Genomic DNA, 21,385 nt, shown 5'->3' with positions numbered 1-21,385 from the left:
GAGATGGAGTTTTGCCATATTGGCTAGGACGGTGTCTATCTCTTGACCTCGTGATCCGCCCGCCTCAGCCTTCCAAAGTGCTGGGATTACCCGTGTGAGCCACAGCGCCCGGCCAGAAAAGGTTTTTTTTTTTTTTAATGTGAGTATTAATGACATAATATTAATCATGAAGAATTTCAAAAATATTATATTTTTGATGTTTGTTTTGACCTAATTTTAAACTGCTGTTGGGTAAACTATGTTAAAAATGTCCCTAAAATATTTTTCTTAAAACAGCCTGACACTTATGATAAGCACCCATTTTACCAGCAATTGTGTTTTGTTGGTTTTCAAATCCATTGATATATATTATTTTGGTTTATTTTACCTGTAACATAATTTAAATACTTGCTTTTAGAAAAAAGTCAAAAATGATTAAAATTGTCCCAAACACTTTTTCAATAGACATGTTATTACAAAACGACTGTTCAATGACAAGCATAAATGAATTTGACTTATATGACTTATACAATTGTCTTAAAACACATGTGAATAAAATACCTGGAAATTATTTGAAGATATTAATATACTGAAAACATAGTTGTGTTCACTCTGTTAAGCCTAAGAATCTTAGACATTCCTAAGTTACTAAATTATGGTTAAGTATTAAAACACTGGTGTGTAGTGTTTGATTTATTTTCTGTCTTCAAAAAGAGGTTTGCTTTAAAGAAAATGTTCAAAACCAATTTGCTGACTAAGAACTGATAATTCACCTGTCGTGATTATGTCAATTGGCTATGTTTGAAAAGGAACTGAGTATAGGGTGAAAGTAGATGGAAAAAATCTTATTTGAACAACTTTTGTGTTGATTAGTTTCAGTTTATCTTAAAATAGATTTCCAAGAACTAAGAACAGCATCAGAAATACGTAACCAACTTCGTGACTACTTCTAATGCTTTAAATTTCAAATAGAAATGGTATCTGATCTTTCATAAAACAAACAAACAAACAAACAAAACCTTCTGAGCCTTTCCAGAGTGTTGACTTCAAAAACTCCAGATATTGTAGAAGGGGTAGAAACACATAAACAGACTTAAACTGTGACAAGTAAATACTTTTGAGCAAGAGCAAATAGTAAATTGTACTTTTATAAATTTTAAAACATGCACAATAAAAGAAAGATTGCTTAAATAAAATGGTTTTATATAGTCAATCTTGCTCATAAAAGCTCATTTTCTCTCACTTTATGAAATTCAGCCTCTGATTATACAACATCTTCATTCTACTGGCTCTTTGTGTTCTATTTTAACAGGTAGAGTGTGAAAATAATTTAAGGGCATGTTTCTCTTACAGCTTCACAGTTTGGTTTCAAATTGATTATTGGTTAGAAATAAAATGACTATTGAAATAGAAGTATTGGGAAATGTGTCACAAGAATCAAAACAAAAAAACAGAAAATTCTGAAAGTAGGTACCACATATATATTCTGTCAATAACCTGTCCTCAGCCAGGATTATGTGAAAGTTTCTTTCTTCATAGTCTTAAGCATTCCTGGTGGAGACATCACTTTGGATGCTTTGGAATTTCTGAATTTTATGTTTTGCTGTCATCAATAAAGGGGAAAGAAGGTTTTGTAGCAGAATATGAAAAAGAAGTTCAGTGAGATTCAGCTGAACTTGAATTGTTTTTAATTTTTTAAAAGTTATATTACATTTAATACATCCAAAAGAATATGTGTAACTTTCACGTTGCTTATAAAACAAAATAAAATGAATACTCTTGAACCCATAAGTTAAACCAAAATCTAAATTATCACCTGTTGCTTTGCGCTACCTGTATGTCTTTCTTCAATTGTGTCCCATATTCCCCATTCCCAGAGATTACCAAGATTATAGATTTTGTGTTATTATCCCTGTCATTTAAGAAATGCATTTACTGGGAGACCAACTCAAGATGGCGTGGTGAGAACAACCCAGGATTGAAGCTCTCAGTGAACGTGTGGAGGGTGAGTCAGGGCCGCATTTCCAGATGGATCTTTGTTGCCCACAGAACGGGGAAATTCCCAGGTATAAAAGAGACGCAGGACGCCAGCACAGTGGTGCTCCACAGCGCTCTGCACAAAGCGCACTGGTACAGGTGCCCTGTTAAACCAGCAATCTGAGACTTGAGAGGGCAGATTGGCATATCCATCTGATTGAACAGGACATGGACAGTGAGGCAAGCCAGGAGATTCCAGGGAAACAGCATTTGGGCCAGGGCAGTGGGACAAACAAAATAGCGATTCCAAATGCTCCAGGTGGAGAGTTTCAATGCGGGCACAGCTGAATCCAGGATGGTGAAGCTTGGTGGGGGAGGGGTGTCCGCCATTACCGAGGCAATCCGTCCCTACTGAGGTACACTCCCATTGCTGACGCAGCCTGCCATTGCTGAGGCAACCCACCACAACAGAGAGACTCCGCCACAGGGCGTAGCCTGTGACAGCAGGGTGGAGACTGCAGCAGCAGGGCAGAGCCTGCAGCAACAGGGCGAACCTCACACCAGCAGGGTGGAGCCTCGGCAAGCAAATAGTGACTAGACTGCCTCCTAGCTGGGTGGGACAGCACATCGGCCACTCATAAAGAAAACCCCAACCCCCCAGACAGAGCATCTGAGTAAAAAAGGGTTTTTTTCATGAGTTCTGCTGCAGCAGAATTAAATGTAGCAGGCTAACAGCCCTGAATGACCAACAGAGCTCACAGATCAGCACTTGAGCTCCTATAAAGTACAGACTGTCTCCTCAAGCAGCTCCCTGACCCCTCTATATCCAGAAGCCTGACATTTGGCAGGCATCATTCTGGGACAAAGATAGCAGAAAAAGAAACTGGTAGCATCCCTCACTGTTCCGCAGCCACTATAGGGGCACCCCAGACAAGCAGGACCTGGAGTGGACCTCAGCAGTTGTACTGTGGAGGGGCTAAACTGGTAGAAAAAAAACAAGCAACAGAAATACTTCATCATCAACAATCTGGGTGTCCACTCAGAGACCCAATCGAAAAGTCAGCAACTACTCAGATGACAGGTGGATAAATCCACAAAGAAGGAAAGAAACCAGCACAAAAAGGAGGAAAACACCCGAAACCAGAACACCTCGCCTCCTACAAAGGACAAAAACTCCTCACCAGGAAGGGAACAAAGCTGGACAGAGAATGACTGTGATGAAATGACAGAATTAGACTTCAAAAGGTGGGTAATGAGAAACTTCTGTGAGCTAAAAGAACATGTTCTAAATCAATGCAAAGAAACGAAGAACCTTGAAAAAAGATTTGAGGAAATGATAAAAAGAATGGATAACTTAGAGAGGAATGTGAATGAATTGAAGGAGCTGAAAAACACAATACAAGAACTTCGCGAAGCATGCACAAGTTTCAATAGCCGAATTGACCAAGCAGAAGAAAGAATATCAGAAGTCGAAGTTCAACTCAATGAAATAAAACAATAAACCAAGATTAGAGAAAAAAGCACAAAAAGGAATGAACAGTCTCCAAGAAATGTGGGACTATGTGAAGAGACCTAACCTACGTTTGATAGGTGTACCAGAAGGTGATGAAGAGAATGAATCCAAGCTGGAAAATACTCTTCAGGATATTATCCAGGAAAATTTCCCCAACCTAGCAAGGTAGGCCAACACTCTGATGCAGCAAATACAGAGAACATCACAAAGATATTCTGCAAGAAGAGAAACCCCAAGGCACACAATCGTCAGATTCACCAGGGTTGAAATAAAAGAGAAAATACCAAGGGCAGCCAGAGAGAAAGGTCAGGTCACCCACAAAGGGAAACCCATCAGACTCACAGCAGATCTCTTGGCAGAAACACTACAAGACAGAAGAGAGTGGGGGCCAATATTCAACATCCTTAAAGAAAAGAACTTTCAACCAAGAATTACATATCCAGACAAACTGAGCTTCATAAGTGAAGGAAAAATAAAATCCTTTCTGAACAAGCAAGTACTCAGAGATTTTGTCAACACTAGGCCTGCTTTACAAGAGCTCCTGAAAAAGGCACTACACATAGAAAGGAAGAACCAGTACCAGCCATTCCAAAAAATACGAAATGCTAAAGAGCATCAACAAAATGAAAACTCTGCATCAACTAACGGGCAAAACAGCCAGCTAGCATCAAAATAGCAGTATCAAATTCACACATAACAATATTAACCATAAATGTAAATGGACTAAATGCACTAATCAAAAGACACAGACTGGCAAATTGGATAAAAAACCAAAACCCATCAGTGTGCTGTATCCAGGAAACCCATCTCACATGCAAGGATACACAAAGGCTCAAAATAAAGGGAGGGAGGCAGATTTACCAAGCAAATTGAGAGCAAAAAAAAGCAGGAGGGCAATTCTCATCTCTGATAAAATAGACTTTAAAGCAACAAAGATCAGAAGAGACAAAGAAGGCCATTACATAATGGTAAAAGGATCGATACAACAAAAAGAGCTAACGATCCTAAACATATATGGACCCAATACAGGAGCACACAGATACATAAGGCAAGTTCTTAATGACTTACAAAGAGACTTAGACTCACACACAATAATAGTGGGAGACTTTAACACTCCACTGTCAATAATACACAGATCAACAAGACAGAAAATCAACAAGGATATTCAGGGCTTGAACTCAGACCTGGAACAAGCAAACCTGATAGACATTTACAGAACTCTCCACCCCAAATCCACAGAATATACATTCTTCTGAGCAACACATCACACCTACTCTAAAATTGACCACTTAATTGGAAGTAAAACACTCCTCAGCAAATGCAAAACAACTGAAATCATAACAAACAGTCTCTCAGACCATAGTGCAATCAAGTTAGAACTTAGAATTCAGAAACCAACCCAGAACTACACAGCTTCATGGAAACTGAACACCTGGCTCTTAAATGATGACTGGATAAACAATGAAATGAAAGCAGAAATAAAGAAGTTCTTCAAAACCAATGAGAATGAAGACACAACATACCAGAATCTCTGGGACACATTTAAAGCAGTCTCTAGAGGAAAATATATAGCAATAAGTGCCCATATGGGGAGAATGGAGAGATCCAAAATGGACACCCTATCATCAAAATTGAAAGAGTTAGAGGAGCAAGATTTAAAAAACTCAAAACGTAGCAGAAGACAAGCAATAACTCAGATCAGAGCTGAACTGAAGGAGATAGAGACACGAAAAACCCTCCAAAAAATCTATAAATCCAAGAGCTGGTTTTTTGAAAAGATCAACAAAATAGACAAACCACTAGCCAGATTGATAAAAAAGAAAAGAGAGAACAACCAAATAGATGCAATAAAAAACGATAAAGGGGAAATCACCACAGATTCCACAGAAATTCAAACCATCATCAGAGAATATTACAAACAACTCTATGCACATAAACTAGTAAACCTGGAAGAAATGGATAAATTCCTGGACTCCTGTGTCCTCCCAAGCCTAAACCAGGAGGAAGCTGAAACTATGAGTAGACCAATAACAAGGTCAGAAGTCGAGGCAGCAATTAAGAGCCTACCACACAAAAAAAGCCCAGGTTTAGATGGGTTCACAGCCGAGTTCTACCAGACACACAAAGAGGAGCTGGTACCACTCCTTCTGAAACTATTCCAAATAATCCAAAAAGAGGGAACCCTTCCCAAATCATTTTAGGAGACCAACATCATCCTAATACCAAAACCTGGCAGAGACCCAACAAGAAAAGAAAACTTCAGGCCTATATCCATGATGAACATAGATGCAAAAATCTTCAATAAAATATTGGCAAGCTGATTGCAACAGCAAATCAAAAAACTTATCCATCATGATCAAGTAGGATTCATCCTGGAGATGCAAGGCTGGTTCAACATAAGCAAGTCTATAAATGTAATTCACCACATAAACGGAACCAAAAACAAAAACCACATGATTATCTCAATTGATGCAGAGAAGGCATTTGACAAAATTCAACAGCCTTTTATGCTAAAAACCCTCAATAAATTCGGTATCGATGGAACATATCTCAAAGTAATAAAAGCTATTTATGACAAACCAACAGCCAATATCATACTGAATGGGCAAAAACTGGAAGCATTCCCTTTGAAATCTGGCACTAGACAAGGATGCCCTCTCTCACCACTCCTATTCAATATAGTACTGGAAGTTCTAGCCAGAGCAATCAGGCAAGAAAAAGAAATAAAGGGCATTCAAATAGGAAAGGTGGAAGCCAAATTGTCTCTATTTGCAGACGACATGATAGTATACCTAGAAGACCCCATCGCCTCAGCCCAAAAACTCCTGAAACTCATAAGCAACTTCAGCAAAGTCTCAGGATATAAAATCAATGTGCAAATATCACAAGCGTTCCTCTACACCAATAACAGACTTAAAGAAAGCCGAATCAAGAACGAACTGCCATTCACAATTGCTACAAAAAGAATAAAATACCTAGGAATAAGAGAGGACACAAACAGATGGAGAAACATTCCATGTTCGTGGTTAGGAAGAATTACTATCGTGAAAATAGCTATACTGCCCAAAGTAATTTACAGAATCAACGCTATCCTCATCAATCTACCATTGACTTTCTTCACAGAACTGGATAAAACCACCATGAACTTCATATGGAACCAAAAAGAGCCCGCATAGCCAAGTCAATTCTAAGCAAAAAGAACACAGTGGGGGGCATCACACTACCAGATTTCAAACTATACTACAAGGCTACAGTAATCAAAACAGCATGGTACTGGTACCAAAACAGAGATATAAACCAATGGAACAAAACAGAGGCATCGGAGGCAACACAACATATCTACAACCATACAATCTTTGATAAACCTGACAAAAACAAGGAATGGGGAAAGGATTCCATGTTTAACAAATGGTGTTGGGAAAACTGGGTAGCCATGTGCAGAAAGCAGAAACTGGACCCCTTCTTGACACCTTACACTAAAATTAACTCCAGATGGATTAAAGACTTAAACATAAGACCTGACACCATAAAAACCCTAGAAGAAAATTTAAGCAAAACCATCCATGACATAGTAGTAGGCAAGGACTTCATGAGCAAAACACCAAAAGCATTGGCAACAAAAGCCAAAATAGACAAATGGGACCTAATCAAACTCCACAGCTTCTGCACAGGAAAAGAAACAGTCAGTAGAGTGAATCGGCAACCAACAGAATGGGAAAAAATGTTTGCAGTCTACCCATCTGACAAAGGGCTGATATCCAGAATTTACAAGGAACTCAAAGAGATTTACAAGAAACAAACAAACAAGCCCATTCAAAAATGGGCAAAGGTTATGAACAGACACTTTACAAAAGAAGACATATATGAGGCCAGCAATCATATGAAAAAAATGCTCATCTTCACTGGTCATTAGAGAGATGCAAATCAAAACCACATTGAGATACCATCTTATGCCAGTTAGAATGGCGATCATTAAAAAATCTGGAGACAACAGATGCTGGAGAGGATGTGGAGAAAAAGGAACACTTTTACACTGTTGGTGGGAGTGCAAATTAGTTCAACCACTGTGGAAGACAGTATGGCCATTCCTCAAGGTCTTAAAAATAGAAATTCCATTTGACCCAGCAATCCCATTACTGGGTATATATCCAAAGGACTATAAATCGTTCTATTATAAGGACACATGCACACAAACGTTCATTGTAGCACTGTTTACAATAGCAAAGTCCTGGAACCAACCCAAATGCCCACTGATGATAGACTGGATTGGGAAAATGTGGCACATATACACCATGGAATATTATGCAGCAATTTTGTTTCGTTTGTAGGGACATGGATGAATCTGGAGAACATCATTCTCAGCAAACTGACACAAGAACAGAAAATGAAATACCGCATATTCTCACTCATAAGCGGGTGATGAAAAACGAGAATACATGGACACAGGGAGGGGAGTACTAAACACTGGGGTCTATTGGGGGGAAAAGGGGAGGGCCAGCAGGGGGGGAGCTGGGGAGGGATAGCCTGGGGAGAAATCCCAAATGTGGGTGAAGGGGAGAAAGGAAGCAAAACACACAGCCATGTGTGTACCTATGCAACTGTCTTGCATGTTCTGCACATGTACCCCAAAACCTAAAATGCAATAAAAAATTAAAAAAAAAAAAGAAATGCATTTACTACAAAGGGATTTAGTCATAGTAGAATATCATTTAATTTTACTTGTTTATGAGTTTTATAAAAAGTGTTATATGTGTAAATGAATTTTCATTCAAATTTTTATTTCTAGGATTTATTAATGAAATTTTATATAGTTATGAGTAATTCATATTTACTGCTCTATAATATTTCACTGATAATATATCATAATTTATTTATTCACTTTTACCAGTCAGGATTATGACAGGCAAACAGAAGCTACTCTGTATTTAACAGTTATAACCTACAATTCAACACTAATATAACTGTGTGAAGAGATGAGGGAAGGGTCTTCAGGAAAGTTCCACCCACAGTAGTAGAATGAAGCCTAATGCTTCAAAGCACAGGGGAGATCCCAGAGCTTCAGGATATTCTGTGAAGCCTGTCATGATCACAGAGTGAACGTTTTGGGAAAGATTTGCAAAACTTGCCAAGACCAAGAACTGGGAATTTGTGGACAGGTCTGTGAGGCTGCTGCATCTATGGAGTGAGCACTCACATAGAAGTTAGCAGAGCACCACATCTGACCTCCATGGCTTGCCAAGAATAACACCCCAATTCATGTCCACCTTCAAAGTTTGATGCAACTTCTCGATATTGACAAAACTCACCACAACAGGGAACATACATCAAATGGGATCTGAAAAATTGTTTTGAGACAGAAATGCTGGTTATGGTGCTGGGTTGACAACACACCATTCTTGAATTGGTCATTTTCCCTCATTATTTTGGCTATTGCAAGGATTGAGACTAAATACCCTTGCACATATGCCAAGCCTTATATAGATATCTATCTAGGAATGAGATTGCTGAGGCATAAGGTAAATGGATTGACAGATTGACAAGACACTGCCACTATGGTTGTATCCATTTACACTTTCACAGGCTGGTATATAAGCAGATGTTTCTCTACACACCAGCCAATGCTTGGTGTCTGACCTCTTCATAGTCATGGACCTCTTATATAGTGTCTGTAAAATTATATCTCATCATGATCTTAAATTTTATTTGTTTAAATTATGAGGTTGAATTTCTTATAAGATTTTTTTATTCCCATTCTCCCTTTAATGACTTTATAAAGTCATTCCATTTATGACTTTATCTATTAAGTCATTTTTCTTTTTCTTAGTTTTGTATTTGTTTCTGGAAACTACTGCTTTATTGGTAATATGTAATGTCAACCATCTATATTTGTGATTTATGTTTTCGCCTACTTTGTGGTATATTTTCATGAGCAGATATTCTTATTTTTAATCAAACTTTAATTTTATGGTTATTATATTTTTGTCTTTAAAAAATACTTGCAAAACTTGCCAAAACGTTTTCTGGAAGAAAACTAGACGGTTTTCTTCTAGAAGTTTTAAAGTTTTACCTTTCACATCTAAGTCTATAAACCATCTAGAATTTAGGTTTTTTGTTATGATGTAGGAATTAATTTTATTTCTCTTACTATGGAGAGCGTATTATGCTATATATTGGGTAGTTCCTTCTTTCATTCGTATTTTAGTTTCCTGCTGCTTCTGTAACAATTACCACAATCTTCATGGCTTAAAACAAAGCAAATTTATTAGTTTACAGCTGTGAAGGTCAGAAGTCTGAAATGATTTCTTTGAAGCTAAAATCCAGCTGTTTGCAAGGTTGCATTCCTTCCAGAGGTTTTAGGGGAGAATCTGCACCCTGTATTTTCCACCTAATAAACAGTGCCTTCATTCTTTGGCTCATGGCCTACTTCCACCTTCAAAGCCAGCAATTGCATCACTCGAGCCTGTGCTATTGCCATAGTATCTCCTTCTCTGACCCTGCTGCCTCCTTCTGTCATTTAAAAGACATCAGGAACAGCTGGATTATCAAAGCTCCATCTCAAGAGCTCTAATTTAATCACAACTATATAGTTTCTTGTGTAGGATAACGTATTTACAGATTCTTGGTATTAGGACGTGGACATCTTTAGGGGACAATTATTCACTCAGTGATCTTTAACACCACCTGTGTCAAATGTCATTTTATCATACACAGGAGTCTATTTTTGGATTCTGGATTCCATTGCTCTATTTGTCTATCTGAGCCCCAGGACTGCATGCTTCATACTATCATAATTAACACAGCTTTATTGATATATAAAAGAATAACTCTTGACTTTTTCTTTTGCTTCTGAATGGTTTTGACTGTTCTTGGGCTTCACTTTTTCAAACAAATTTTAAAACCAATGAATAAGTTGATCCAAACCCTATAGTGATTGTAGTTAGAATTGCATTGGATCTGCACATTAAATTTAGAAGACTCAAAATCTTATATTCATTGAGAGTTCCTATTTATGAAAATAATATATCTCTCAATAAAATGTATTTTATACATGCTCTGTAAAGGTTTGAAAATCTGTGGCTAAATTTATTTCTAGAAAATCTAATTTTTTAAATCCCTGTTATAAATTATATCTTGTTTCTTTAAAAAAATCTAATTATATGCTGCTGGCATGTAAAAATGCAATTAACTTTTTTTGTATAAAAGCACCTTGTTAACGTCTGTTACAAATTCTAAGAGTTTTAATGAAAATATTTTGTTTTCTATGTACATAATTATGTAAGTGGCAAATAATTTTTCTTTCTGATATTTATAACATTTATCTTGTCTTAGTAGATAATTTGAGTCATTGATGCTGAATAAAGTGCCAAAGAATGTGCATCTTTACCTTGTTTATGATTTTTAAAGTTAGTAAGTCTACTATTCCTACAAATTTTGGATAGAAGCCTTGTGTTGACTGATGATGTTTCATTTATTTTTTAGATGATGTGAGTTTTGATAATGATTAAATTTAAATTCTATCAAATCATTTTTCCAAAAAATAAAGTGTTAGCCTTTTTCTCCATTAATTTATTAATAAGTAAATTACAATTAGAGGTTATAAATCTTAAAGTACTTGTATACCTATGATAAATACAACTCAATCATGATTTATTAGGTGCATACAACAGGGCTTGGCTATGCTACTCTTTTGCCAAGTGAGTTTTTTCATGTTATTTTTTTTCTTTCCTAGGTGGCTTTGGTCTATACATTTCCTTTCCTGATTTGGTTTTGATATGACACTTATATTCTCCTGCTGAGTTCTTGGATATTTCTCCATTTCTTTCTGTGGAATATTATGCATTGATTGGAATACTGTATTTCCTATAAGTCTAGAGAGATCTCCTTGTGCATCTCATGAGACTGGTATTTATAGTACATTTAATTATGATTTTATTTTTACTACATTTTATTGTATGCATTTGAGGTACATAACATGATGTTATAGGATACATATAGACAGCACAATGTTTACTGTTGTTAAGCAAATGGACATTATTCGTTATCTTACAGTTATCCTTTTTTTTATTAGTTTTTGTGGCAAGAGCAGCCAAAATCTACTTTTTTAGGATGAAATCCAAATACAGAACAATTTTAGTACCTATACTCTACATGGTGTACCCCAGGGGTCCCCAGTCCTTAGGCTGGAGACCTGTACTGGTCTGTGATCTGTTAGGAACTGGCACACATAGCAGGTGGTGAGCAGCCGGCAAGCCAGCATTACCACCTGAGCTCCACCTCCTGTCTGATCAGCCCTGGCTTTAGATTCTCACAGGAGAGGAACCCTATTGTGAACTGCATATGCAGGGGACCTAGGTTACACGTTCTTTATGAGAATCTAATGCCAGATGATCTGAGGTGGAAAGTTTTATCTAAAAACACCCCATCCTCCTCCACTGAACCCCACCAGTGGAAAAATTGTCTTCCATGGAACTAGTCCCTGGTACCAAAAAAATTGAGTACTGCCAGTATGCACTCTGTCTCTAGACAAGTTCATCCTACATGTCTCCTACATTGTATCCTCTTAACATCTCCTTATTTCTACCCCAACCCTGGTAAACACTGTTTCATATTCTCAGTATGTTTTTTTTTCAGATTCCATACATAAATTAGATCATCCATATTTTTCTTTTTGTGTTCAGCTTATTTCACTTAACATATTGTCCTCCAAGTTCATCCACATTGTGACAAAAATTGTTTCTTTATCCATTTGCCTGCCAATGGACACTTAAAACATTATTTCTATATCTTTGTTATCATGAATAATGCTGCAATGAACCTTAAAGTGTAGGTATATTTACAAGGTGATTTTTATTTCCTTTGGGTATATGCCCAGGAGAGGGATTTTTGGGTCATATGGTAGTTCTATTTTTAATTTATTTAGAAAGTTTCATATTATTTTCTATAATGGCTACACCAATCTACATTTCCACAGGCAGTCTACAGAAAGTAGCATTTTCTGCTCCCTTATCTCAAAATTTGTTATCTTTTCACTTTTGGGTAATACTTAATGAGTGTGAGGTGGTATCTCATAGTGGTTTTGATTTGCATTTTCCTGATAATAATGATGTTGAGCATCTTTTCATATACCTGTTGGTTATTTTTATGACTTCTTTTAATAAGTGTCCATTAGGTATTTTGCCTATTTTTAAATCGGGTTATTGGTTTTTCTGCTATTCAGTTGTCTTAATTCATTATAAATTTTGAATAATAACCCCTTAGTGGTTGTGTGCTTTGAAAATATTTTCTTCCCAATCCAGAGGCTGTTGTTTCAGTTTGGCGATTGTTTCCTTTGCTGTGAAGGAGCTTTTCAGTTTAATATAGTCCCATTTATTTGTTTTTCCTTTTGTGGCTTGAATTTTTGGTATGACATCCAAAAATTCTTTACCAAGGTCAACCTTCAGAGGTTTGAACCTTTGTTTTCTCATAAATAAATCAAAATATATACGGTCAAGTAATTTTTACAAGGGCACCAAAGGAGCACATTGAAGAAAGGATAATCTTTGTAATAAATTGTGCTAAGACAACTGGATTTCTATATGCAAAAGAATGAAATTGGACCTTTATCATATATCATATACAAAAATTAACCCCAAGTGGATGAGACCTAAATGTAAGAACAGAAACCATAATGTTATTTCAAAAATATTTTTACGTGAGTTTTCATCCATTTTGGTTTGCACATCCTTAATTGAAGTGCTACTTCCTTCCATACAATGAAATAATAGTTCTTAAGAGTGCAGCTTAATTAATTTTAATAAAAGTCTACTTATACCTCCAACAAATATAGAACAATTCTGTGAACCCAGATATTTTCTTCATGCCACTTTCCAGCCAGTCCAATTCCAGGCTCTGTTCTCAACAGATAACCACTCTTATGGACTCTCACACCATATATTATTTTTTTCTGCTAGAATTGTGTAATAGTGGAAGCTAACATGATGTATTCTTTTATATCTGGCTTCTAAAATGTCTATTAGATACATCCAGGTTGTTGTGTCAATTAGTGGCTAGTTCCTTTTTGTTTATGTGTAAACTTGTTTGTCCATTCTTCTAGGATGAGCACTAGTTTACATTTGACTTAATGGTGATTATAAACAAAATGTCATGAACATTCATGTGCAAGTTGTTTTATGAACATATTTTTTAATTCCCTTGGATAAATACTTGACCGTTGAATTACTGGATCGTAGTAGAACTTTATGTTTAACTTTATGAATAACTGCCAATCTTAAAGTGATACTACTTAAAGTATCTTAAAAAGTAATACTACTGTCACCTGCCAACAACAATTGGTCTAATAATTCCACATCTTCATCAACATTTACTATGAGTTTTCTTTTCAGCTGTTCTGGGATGTGTGTATATGTGTGTGTGTGATTTATCATTGATTTGATATAGTTCTTTATAGATTATAGGTATTAGTCATTTTTCAGAAGTAAAGAGTTCATTGAATCTATAAATTACTTTGGGCAGTATGGCCATTTTCACAATACTGATTCTTCCTAATCATGAGCATGGAATGTTTTTCCATCTTTTTGTGTCCTCTCTTATTTCATTGAGCAGTGGTTTGTAGTTCTCCTTGAAGAAGTCCTTTACATCCTATGTTAGTTGTATTGCTAAGTATTTTATTCTTTTTAGCAATTGTGATGGGAGTTTGCTCTAGATTTGGCTTTCTTTTAGTCTATTACTGGTGTATAGGAATGCTTGTGATTCCTGCACATTGATTTTGTATCCTGAGACTTTGCTGAAGTCGTTACTTATCAGTTTCAGGAGATTTTGGGCTGAGACAAGGGGTCTTCTAAATATACAATCATGTCATCTGCAAATAGAGACAATTTGACTTCCTCCTTTCCCAATTGAATACCCTTTATTTCTCTTGCCTGATTTCTCTGGCTTGAGCTTTCATTACTACATTCAATAGGAGTGGTGAGAGAGAGCATCCTTGTCTAGTCCCAGATTTGAAAGGGAATGCTTCTAGTTTCTGTCCATTCAGTATGATGATTGGCTGTGGGTTTGTTGTAAATAGCTTTTATTATTTTGAGATACATCTGTCAATACCTAGCTTATTGAGAGTTTTAGCATGAAGGGCTGTTGAATTTTGTCAAAGGCCTTCTCTGCATCTATTGAGATAATCATGTGGTTTTTGTCTTTGGTTCCGTTTAGGTGGTGGATTACATTTACAGACTTGCATATGTTGAACTGGCCTTGCATCCCTATGATGAAGCGTACTTGATTGTGATTGATAAGCTTTTTGATGTGCTGTTGCAATTGGTTTGCCAGTATTTTATTGAAGATTTTTGCATCTATGTTCATCATGGATATTGGCCTGAATTTTTCCTTTTTTGTTGAGTCTCTGCCAGGTTTTGGTATCAGGATGATGTTGGTCTCATAAAATAACATGGGAAGGATGCCTATTTTTTGTATTGTTTGGAATAGTTTCAGGAGTGGTACCAGCTCCTCTTTGTACATCTGGTAGAATGCAGCTGTGAACTCTTCTGGTCCTGGACTTTTCTTGGTTTGTAGGGTATTAACTACTGCCTTAACTGCAGCCCTGGTTATTAGTCTATTCAGGGTTTCCACTTCTTCCTGGTTTAGGCTTGGGAGGGTGGAAGTGTCCAGGAATTTATCCATTTCTTCCAGGTTTACTCGTTTACATGCATAGAGTTGTTTGCAGTAATTTCTGATGGTAGTTCGTATGTCTGTGGAATCGGTGGTGATATCCCCTTAATCGTTTTTTATTGCATCTGGTAGATTCTTCTCTTACTTTTTTTTAATTAATCTGGCTTGTGGTCTGTTTTGTTGATCTTTTCAAAAAACCCATTCCTGGATTTATTGATTTTTTTGAAGGGGTTTTTTGTGTCTCTATCTCCTTCAGTTCTGCTCTGATCTTGGTTATTTCTTGTCCTCTGCTAGCTTTTGAGTTGTTTTTTAAACTTTCTCCTCTAGCTCTTTCTGGTACCAAAACAGAGATATAGACCAATGGAACAGAACAGAGGCCTCAGAGGCAATGCCACACATCTACAACCATCTGATCTTTGATAAACCTGTCAAAAACAAGCAATGGGGAAAGGATTCCCTGTTTAATAAATGGCATTGGGAAAACTGGCTAGCCATGTGCAGAAAGCAGAAACTGGACCCCTTCCTGACACCTTACACTAAAGGTAACTCCAGATGGATTAAAGACTTAAACATAAGATCTAACACCATAAAAACCCTAGAAGAAAACCTAGGCAGAATCATTCAGGACATAAGCATAGGCAAGGACTTCATGACTAAAACACCAAAAGCATTGGTAAGAAAAGCCAAAATAGACAAATCAGATTTAATGAAACTCTAGAGCTTCTGTACAGCAAAAGAAACAATCATTAGCATGAACCAGCAACCAACAGAATGGGAAAAAATTTTGCAATCTATCCATCTGACAAAGGGCTAATATCCAGAATCTATAAAGAGCTAAAAACAGATTTACAAGAAAAAAAAGCAAAGAAACCCATTCAAAGGTGGGCAAAGGACATGAAAAGACTCTTTACAAAAGAAGACATTGATGAGGCCAACAAACATAAGAAAAAAACTCTCATTATCACTGGTCATTAGAGAAATGCAAATCAAAACCACATTGGGGTACCATCTCATGCCAGTTAGAGTGGTGATCATTAAAAAATCTGGAGACCACAGATGCTATAGAGGATGTGGAGAAATAGGAACACTTTTACACTGTTGGTGGGAGTGTAAATTAGTTCAACCATTGTGGAATACAGTGTGGTGATTCCTGAAGGACCTAGGAATAGAAATTCCATTTGACCCAGCAATCCCATTACTGGGTATATATCCAAAGATTGCAAATCGTTCTGTTATAAAGACACATGCACACCTATGTTCATTGCAGCACTGTTTACAATAGCAAAGACCTGGAACCAACACAAATGTCCATCAGTAATAGACTGGAAAAGGAAAATGTGGCACATAACACCATGGAATACTATGCAGCCATAAAAATGATGAGTTTGTGTCCTTTGTAGGGACATGGATGAATCTGGAAACATCATTCTCAGCATGCTGTCATAAGAACAGAAAATTGAATACCACATGTTCTCACTCACAGGCGGATGTTGAACAACAGAACACATAGACACACGGAGGGAGCATCACACACTGGGGTCTATTGAGGGGGACTAGGGGAGGGACAGTGTGGGGTAGAGAAGTTGGGAAGGGTTAACACCAGGAGAAATGCCAGATATATGTGATGGAGGGATGGAGGCAGACAACCACATTGCCATATATGTACCTACGCAACAATCCTGTGTACTCTGCACATGTACTACAGAATCTAAAGTACAAAAAATGTATATATATTAAATTTAAAAAAACACCTCTCCTCATATTAGGTTCTGTTTAACATTCTCCCAGTTTTTCATCCCCAAATCACAAAACAGATCATCATGTCCTTACTGCTAAATTCACTTATCAGTACATTCATATTAAATTTCCTTGAGGAATATCTCCAAAGAAAAAAAGAAGAGCCCACGAGGTGGCTCACACCTGTAATCCCAGCACTTTGGGAGGACGAGGCAGGAGAATCACGAGGTCAAGAGATCGAGACCATCCTGGCCAACACGGTGAAACCCTGTCTCTACTAAAATCCAAAAATTAGCTGGGTGTGGTGGCGCACACCTGTAGTCTGAGCTACTCAGGAGGCTGAGGCAGTAGAAATGCTTGAACCTGCGAGGCGGAGGTTGCAAAATCTGAAATTGCACCACAGCACTCCAGCCTGGCACCTGGCGACCTAGCAAGACTCTGTCTTAAAAAAAAAAAAAAAAAGTGTTTCCTTCTACCCTATCGCTTATCTATTCAATTTTTTAATGGTTTTTTTTTTTTTTTTTTTTTTGTCAGTAGGGATTTTTTTTTCTCATCACTCTTTTTTTTTTTAACATTAAGTTCTGGGATACATGTGCAGAATATGCAGGTTTCCTTTATTATTATTATTATTATACTTTAAGTTCTGGTGTACATGTGCAGATCGTGCAGGTTTGTTACATGCCTGCCATGTATACACGTGCCATGGTGGTGGTTTGCTGCATCCATTGCCTTGTTATCTACATTAGGTATTTCTCCTAATGCTATCCTTCCCCAATCCTCCCATCCCCTACTGTTCCTCCTCTAGCCCCCAACCCTCCAGGCCCTGGTATGTGATGTTCCCTTCTGTGTCTGTGTGTTCTCATTGTTCAATACCAACTTATGAGTGACAATATGCAGTGATTGGTTTTCTGTTCCTGTGTCAGTATGCTGAGAATGATGGTTTCCAGTGTCATCCATGTCCCTGCAGAGGACATGAACTCATCATTTTATATGGCTGCATAGTATTTTGTGGTGTATATATTCCATATTTTCTTCATCCATTCTATCATTGTTGGGCATTTGGGTTGGTGCCAAGTCTCTGCTATTGTGACCTGTGCCACAACAACTATACATGTGGATGTGTCTTTATAATAGAATGATTTATAATCCTTTGGGTATATACCCAATAATGGGATTTCTAGGTCAAATGTTATTTCTAGTTCTAGATCCTTGAGGAATTGCCACACTATCTTCCATAATGGCTGAATTAATTTACACTCCCACCAACAGGGTAAAAGCATTCTTATTTCTCCACATCCTCTCCAGCATCTGTTGTCTCTTGATTTTTTAATGATCACCATTCTAACTGGTATGAGGTGGCATCTCAATGTTGTTTTGATTTGCATTTCTCTAATGACCAGTAATGATGAGCTTTTTGTTTTTATGTGTGTTGGCTGCATAAATGTCTTCTTTTGAAAAGGGTCTGTTCATATCCTTTGCCTAATTTTGATGGGGTTGTTTGTTTTTTACTTGTAAATTTGTTTAAGTTCTCTGTAGATTCTGGATATTAACCTTTTGTCAGAAGGGTAGATTGCAAATGTTTTTTCCCATTTTTTTGGTTGCTTGTTCACTGTATTGATAGTTTTTGCTGTGCAGAAGCTCTTAAGTTTGATTAGATCCCATTTGTCTACTTTAGCTTTTGTTGCACAGGTATACATGTGCCATGGTGATTTGCTGCACGCATCAACCCATCATTAACGTTTTAAGCCCTGCATGCATTAAGTGTTTGTTCTAATGTTCTCCCTCCCCTTGCACCTCATACCCTGACAGGCTCCCATGTGTGGTGTTCCCCTCTCTGTGTTCATGTATTCTCATTTTTTGACTCTCACTGATGACTAGGAACATGTAGTATTTGGTTTTCTGTTCCTGTGTGTTAGTTTGTTGAGCATGATGGTTTCCAGCTTCATCCATGTCCCTGCAAAGAACATGAACTCATCCGTTTTTATGGCTACATTGTATTCCATGGTGAATATGTGCCACATTTTCTTCAACCAATGTATCATTGCTGGGCATTTAGGTTGATTCAAAGTCTTTGCTGTTGTAAATAGTGCTGCAATAAATACACCTGTGCATGTGTCTCTATAGTAGAATGACTTACAGTCCTTTGGGTATATATCCAGTAAAAGGATTGCTGGGTCAAATGGTGTATCTGGTTCTAGATCCTTGAGGAATTGCTACACTGTCTTCTACAATGGTTGAACTAATTGGTACTCCTACCAACAGTGTAAAAGCGTTTCTATTTCTTCACAGCCTCACCAACATCTGTTGTTTCCTGACTTTTTAATAATTGCTATTCTAACTGAGGTGAGATAGTACTATCATTAGATAACAGGCAATCTACAGAATGGGAGACAATTTTTGCAATCTACTCATCTCTCAAAGGTCTAATATCTAGAATCTACAAAAATGATAAAAATACAAACTTACAAGAAAAAAAAATCACCATCAAAAATGGGCTAAAAATATGAGTAGACACATCTCAAAAGAAGACATTTATGAAGTCAAAAAAGTATGTAAGAAAAGCTCATCCTCACTGGTCATTAGGGATTTTTCTAGTGCTTTTTGCTTCTTAATTAAGTAATGTCTTCCTAACCTAGATTCACAAAGGTTTTTTTTAAATTTTTTCTTCTTAGAATATTTATAATTTTAGATATCACATATGCTTCATGATCAGTCTCAAAATAACGTTTGCTTATGTGTGAAAAAAAAAACCTTTTTTTGTTTGTTTGTTTGCTTTTGTTTTGTTCGGTTCTTTTTCATATAGATATTCAATTGTTTCAGTACCATTTATTGAAAACATTACTTTTCAAATTTGGTTGCTTTGGTACTTTTCTGGAAAATAAATCGACCATCTATGTATAGACTTTTTGGGCATTATACTGTCTCATATCTCTTTACTGATATGTACAATAATCCATACTCCAGTACAAAATTGAATAAATGTGGTAAGAGTGGACATTTTTCATTTTATCCTGGACTTGGGGAAAATGCTGAGTTTTATACCATTAACTGTGGCATATTTCTTACTGTGGGACAGTGGCAAGAAAAAAAAAAAAAGAAAATCATTGTTCTTCATGTTCCCAACATAGTTTCTGATGCATTCTGTGCTCTTTGCATTTTTAATTTAATCAATGGATTGTGGCACAAATTATTACCTCAGTCATTCAGTTTGATAATGTTTTTTTTAGTAGCTAACAAATACTTTCGTCACTGTTCTTGGTTCACTTGTTCTTATTCATGTTTCAAGATGATTAAACAGATTGTATGGACCCCAGAATTTTTTATTTAGAAAAAGTGTTTTGTGTATATGTTTTATAAATACTGTTTTTAAACTTTTATATGTGCACATCTTTTATTTACTAATCCTGGAATAACTCTTTAACATAGAGAATGTAAGATTGAAGAATAATTGAGTTCCTTTATTCCTGATTATGAAAGTGGCAATAGAAAGTTACGTGTACCAGACAATGCTTAACAAACTTGAATATCAAATTTTATTTCAGAAGTTGATTTAAAACATCAATTTTAAAATATTGATTGCAAACTTTTACAATTTTGATGGTCTGTAGACTTATGTTAAAAACCATCTTTTATTTCAATAATCTCGTGTGAGAGAAAAAGCCTTTAAAATTCTGTAAACCAGCATGATTCTACCTAATAAGTGATTTATTTTATTATATATTTAAAATGATATTTTCAACATACTTTTGACTTTGACATTTCTTTAGGAAGAGATGTAGCCTTTAAGATTCATTATCTGAAATGGTGTGTGTGTGTGTGTGTGTGTGTGTGTGTGTGTGTGTATGTTAATGGCATGACTGACTTCTCCATGGTAAAGTTTCAAAAACCTGTAACCCATCAATTATTCTTGGTGCAAATCATCACTTTACTGTACCTTAAAAAATACATTCTATTGATTTTGTTTCCTAGTTCAATTTTGTGGGGAAATTGCTTGGACCAAGAGGAAACTCCTTGAAGAGGCTACAGGAAGAAACAGGTGCTAAAATGTCTATCCTGGGCAAAGGATCAATGAGAGATAAAGCAAAGGTACTGAACTTTGAATTTGATATTTAACACATACAGGAGGTTACCTATAACACTGATGGCTAAATTTACAAGCACACCTGAACAGCTCTTTCACCATTTCCTATGATTTTCATCTCCTGGAGTCACCCTGTGTCACTTTCTGCTAGCTCCTCTGTCTTCCTAAAAAGCAGTTATTGCCTCCTCTTCTTTTTCTTTTCAGAATGTATATTCTGGTATTTTCATTTTCTTTAGTGCTTTGTGTAGGTTGCTTTCAAATCTTTTCACTTTTTCTGTGTCCTCTGCAGGATGTTTCTATAAGTCTGTGTTCATTTTCTTTAATTCCCTCGCTGTTTCCTTTTTCTTTCTTCAGTCATATCACCTAATCTCATCCGTTATATCATTCTCTCATTTTCTCTCTGCTCTATTTCACTTTGATCCTCTTACCTGAAGCAATTT

General features: G+C 36.6%; 1 protein-coding gene across 14 annotated transcripts in view; it reads left to right on the top strand.

The window, feature by feature from the left end:
• The window catches only part of KHDRBS2 (KH RNA binding domain containing, signal transduction associated 2), a 656,950-nt gene that overhangs the window by 221,438 nt on the left and 414,127 nt on the right, over nucleotides 1–21,385 (top strand). For all 14 annotated transcript variants that reach the window (XR_013534311.1, XR_013534313.1, XR_013534310.1 and 11 more), the window contains exon 3: nucleotides 20,834–20,950. Coding sequence is in view for 2 of the 14 variants with exons in the window: in XM_078369472.1 (XP_078225598.1) it covers nucleotides 20,834–20,950 (117 nt within the window). In the remaining 12 variants the exon portion in view is untranslated. The remainder of the gene's footprint in view (nucleotides 1–20,833; nucleotides 20,951–21,385) is intronic.

The sequence above is a fragment of the Callithrix jacchus genome, chromosome 4 (assembly GCF_049354715.1).
Source record: "Callithrix jacchus isolate 240 chromosome 4, calJac240_pri, whole genome shotgun sequence".
In the NCBI taxonomy this organism is placed as follows: domain Eukaryota; kingdom Metazoa; phylum Chordata; class Mammalia; order Primates; family Cebidae; genus Callithrix; species Callithrix jacchus.
The sequence above is the reverse complement of the archived record's forward strand: the minus strand, read 5'-3'. Positions and strand labels throughout refer to the sequence as shown.